The 4,905-nt window shown below is 36.1% G+C and overlaps 1 gene segment (V, D, J or C); it reads left to right on the top strand.

Annotated features, from left to right (window-relative positions):
* The first annotated feature begins 1,916 nt into the window (after positions 1–1,916).
* On the top strand, positions 1,917–2,401 carry LOC141302129 (Ig kappa chain V region 3368-like). The segment is given in 2 exon segments: positions 1,917–1,983; positions 2,076–2,401. Coding segments are annotated over 2 exon segments (375 nt in total).
* The last annotated feature ends 2,504 nt before the right edge of the window (positions 2,402–4,905 follow it).

The following is a 4,905-nucleotide window of genomic DNA, read 5'->3' as shown; positions in this document are numbered from 1 at the left end:
AGTGCAGCTGCCGCTCCGCCTCGGCGGAAGCGGGGCCAGACCCGCGAGGAACGCTGGTGAAGGCTCCCTCCTCGAAGAGAGCCCTCCGGGAACGAAGCACCCGCAGTGGAAGACGCTCACACTGCGGACAGCCAACCCCCTCAAGGGCTGACTGAGCATGCTCCGCTCCCAAGCAGAACACACACATCCTGTGTGTGTCCCCACCAACGATGAATCGCTGGCAGGGAGGAACACACATTCTGTGTGGCTGCTGAACCGCCTTAGAAATATCAAACTTCTTTCCCCTTTTGGCAGACATTGCTCAAACAAAAGCTGTGCAAACTGGCACAAAAAACAGCAATGAATAACCAGACAGACAGACCAACATAGAGCGCTTCGCTGAATGACAAAAGCTGAAGCCGGTTTGAAACGCACGTGCTTATATACTTCCTGGTCGCTGACGTCACCGCGCCGGTGACGTCACTCCCGTCGTTCTATTGGCTAAAGACTGATTCAGAGGCGGGTTCGCCAATGGCATTCCCCAAAGCGTTGATGACGCAGTGTTGAGTTCCCGGAAGGGAACAATGTAATTATTTTCATTTACGTTGAAGTTGAAGAGTATCTCATTGACTGTAGACATGATCCAGTTTGACTTGATAATACCCTACATTTCTAATTCAGTCTTTTATTATGTGCTGACTAACACTTTTTTGAGGAAATGTATTTGATGAGCTTTTTTTGTGTCTTTTGACCTCTTTTATCATGGATGATGTTGTGGAGTTGATCATGATGATGCTTCTGTTCTTCATATGCAGCTCAATCATGATTCACTGAAAAACCTGCAGATTTAGACAAATTATTCAGTAATTCTCAGCGTTTTAAATTTTTCAGTCCAGACTCATTGTCATCTATTATCCTGATGATCTTTATACAAGAGGAAAAACAGGCCACATGAAAAGACTTCCTAAATAACAATGTCAACATTTATTCAACATTAAAAAGACCACAATGAGCATAAAAACATATATTTTTCTAAATACAGTAAAACTGATTTTCAGATAATAGTAAAACATAATTTTACTAATGGAGAAATTAATAATTTTTACTATGACAATATTTGTATTTATTTATTTTAAGTGGTCTGATATAAAGAATGCAGTTATTTCAGTGACCTAAAAATTATTCATAATGTTGGTTTCTCCTTATAGTGGCCACTCATGTTGAGATCACATGACCAGATGAATGCTATACTTTTATGCTACTCACGTAATTCCTCTATTATCGGATACTCAGATACTCTATAATCGGATTTAATAAATAAATAATTTATGCATGACTAGATGGTGTTTCTACAGCAGCCCTATAAACTGAAAATGTTGCATCCAGACTAAAAGATGTCTATATTATGACTAGTGTCACATCAGCCAGCCAAACAACTGTCATGTGTTGCTGTATATTAAAGCACACAATGAAGGAGTCCAATAAGTCCACTTTTGATAAATCCACATGAGAACAACACCAACAAAAATCATACAAACAAACAACACACGGGGGACATAATCGAGGGAAACAGAACAGATGATTGATCAAGAACCATAGAAAATATCTAGAGGGAAAATGGGAACCTAAAGGAAACAGACACAGGCAGAGGAAATAAAACCAAACCAAAACAGGCTATAATCCTGACAACAACAAATGAGCAAAACAAATATTTTACAATTAATCAATATGTAATTATCAGTAAATGGTCTACTCTGGATGTAAAATATTATTCATAAAGACAGGTTATTAGTCTTGTAGCAGCTCATGCTGTTGTAAATCCTGCCCACTTGTTTGCATTGTCAGCACATGCGTCAGTGCTCTGAGAGTGTTTATAGTGCTGTGAGTTTAACACTTCATGACTGACAGCAGAACAGAACAGAATCTTCATCATCACACAAGACAAAACAACAACAATGAACAACATCCTCATCTTCATCTGGACACTCACACTGTTTGCTCAAGGTTTGTAGTGATACTTTCATAACAATAATTACAGTATTTGTTTTAAAATGTGAAATTTACATCATTTTAATTATTGTCCTTTTTTCTTTCAGAGTGTAGAGGACAGTACACTGTAACTCAGAGTCCATCATTAATAACAGCAGCTCAAGGACAAGAAGTCAGAATAAACTGTAAAACCAGCAGTTCAGTGTATGGTGGTAATCGTTTAGCCTGGTACTTACAGAAACCTGGAGAAGCTCCTAAACTCCTCATATATCGTGCATCAAGCCGTTACACTGGAACTCCATCTAGATTCAGTGGCAGTGGATCTGACAGTGATTTCACTCTGACCATCAGTGGAGTCCAGACTGAAGATACAGGAGATTATTACTGTCAGAGTAACCACTACATCAACAGTAAAGATGTGTTCACACAGTGATAAAGAGTTGTACAAAAACCTCCGTCAGTCAGAGTCACAGTGACTGCACTGATACAGCTGAGAGATACTGCAGCTGCTGATGGTTGACACACAACATAAAGATTAAAGCAAAATGTAGACTGAGACATTAATACAATATTTATTTATTCATTCATTTACATACTTACTATACTTATTTATTAGGCATATACAGTACATCATATCATTCATTCACTCTGTGATCATTGTAAAGTGTAGCTAGTATTTCTTTGTCCTGTGTCTCTAAATCAACAAATGCAAGAGCTATCAAATAAAGCAGACACTGAGGCCTGATATGTGACTCACATGACACTTTGCACTTCAAAAACTATTAATAATATGAAACATTTCTCCAGGTCACCATATGTTCATAATCTGACTACAGTCCTGTTTCTGCATTTGTTGGCTTGGTTAATGTGTATCTGTAAAGAATTAGTTGAAGCTCTGATCATTTCAGTTAACAAAAAGCTTTATACTGCAGTGCATGATGGGTGCCACCATAGTACAAGACTCATCCATGTTTGGGGCATGAATAAATTGCGCAGTTAAAGTGTTTTTAAGTAAAGTCTTTAAAATGTTTTTTTTTTTTTTTTTTTTTTTTTACATTTCAGTAGGTTGTTATGTGATGTTTACAGTTGATCTGTTTATCTGAATGTTTTGTTAATCACCATTGCTGAGGTTTGTAAGTGTTGATGTGTCACTGTGTCTCAATGACCATTAATAATAATAATAATAATAATAATAATAATAATAATAATAACATAAGCAAATAAATAAATAAGCAATATACAAAGCTCTGATACTTTATTGATAATTTTTGTGACAATTTCTGTTTATTTGGTCACAGTGTAAAGCAGTATAGTGATCTTTCTTTAAATGCAGCTGCTGTTGTTTAAAAAAATACTATTGCACTTTTGTGATGTCTCAATCTCTTCATTGTTTACTTTGAGTCAATCGTCAAACTACTGTAGGATATCAGAGTGTGTTGTTTTTTCATTGTAAGAGATTGCAGTTTAAAGTTCTTTTTTTTCAGTTCAAAATATTCTACAGGACATGTGACTGTAATTTTCAGCAGATGATGATTAAACAACTCAGCAAACTGCGTTACGGTCCGTGTATCATCTGATCATTCAGTTATTCCACTTAATCTGGCAAACGAAAAATAGGCAAAACAGGTTGATATTTCATTTTTGGGTTTTTCTGAATGAGCCAAAACATGACAGCTGATTTCTTTTTTCCGTTTTTCAGCTCGAAACCAAAAATACAATAAACAGGAAAACTAAAACGAAATAATACGGCTAAATTACGTTTTTCTTTATTTTCAGTTTTTGCTGTGTTTTACCGCTTTTCGCATGCGCAATGAATAGCGGCGTAAAAGCCTGTCATCATTTGTGGTACACTATAATGTAAAGATAGGTAGAAGACACACATCATGCCAGCCGCACTTTTTTGCGCATCTAATCGTGAAGTTGAATCAAATGATTCGAGATCCGATTGGAGCGCTTCGAAACAGTGGATCACGCAGTGTTTACTGATTCGGAGTTTCCAAAAAGCTCCTTTGATACTTTGCTCACCTTCTCTATAAAATGTATTCATTGTTTTAAATTAATCATTACTATTAATAGGCCTAACTTAGGATGTTTTTATTAAATTGTGATGACATAATAGAGCTTCCGTCGTATTAAAAACATTTCATGACCTGACACCCATTATTTTTTTCTTACCTAAAAAGACGGGTATATAATGCGCGTTGTCAACAAATTACACTAACCAGTCTCTCCAGGATTTCACGAATTTTTTTTTTGTGATTTTTTTTTTGCGATTTATTTTTTTTATGTATTTATTTATTAATAATTAGGATATCACATTATCATCCCCCCGGCAAATCGCACCCATAAATCGCCCCCATCCCCCCGGCAAATCGCACCTATATATACAATATTTATTTATTGCTATTTTCCATCAAGTCAAAAAAGAGTATGATTTTAATGTTTCTGAATAAATTATATTTTGTACATACATTTTGACCGCTCCCAGCACGATTAGACGCAAAAAAAAAGTGCGGCTGGCATGACGTGTATTTTCTACATATCTTTACATTGTGTACCACAAATGATGACAGGCTTTTACGCCGCTATTCATTGCGCATGTGCAAAACTAAAAATAAAGAAAAACGTAATTTAGCCGTATTATTTCGTTTTGGTTTTCCTGTTTATTGGATTTTGGTTTCGAGCTGAAAAACGGAAAAAACAAATCAGCTGTCATGTTTTGGCTCATACAGAAAAACCCAAAAATGAAACATCAACCTGTTTTGCCTATTTTCGTTTGCCAGATTAAGTGGAATAACTGAATGATCAGATGATACACGGACCCATTACCACCTTCACATTGGTCATCTGATCATCTGATCATTCAATTAATCCACTTGATCTGGCAAACGAAAAATAGGCAAAACAGGTTGATGTTTATTTTTTTTTATTTTTTTG

This window comes from Garra rufa, chromosome 25, assembly GCF_049309525.1.
Source record: "Garra rufa chromosome 25, GarRuf1.0, whole genome shotgun sequence".
NCBI lineage: Eukaryota > Metazoa > Chordata > Actinopteri > Cypriniformes > Cyprinidae > Garra > Garra rufa.
This window is presented reverse-complemented; position numbering and strand designations above follow the sequence as displayed.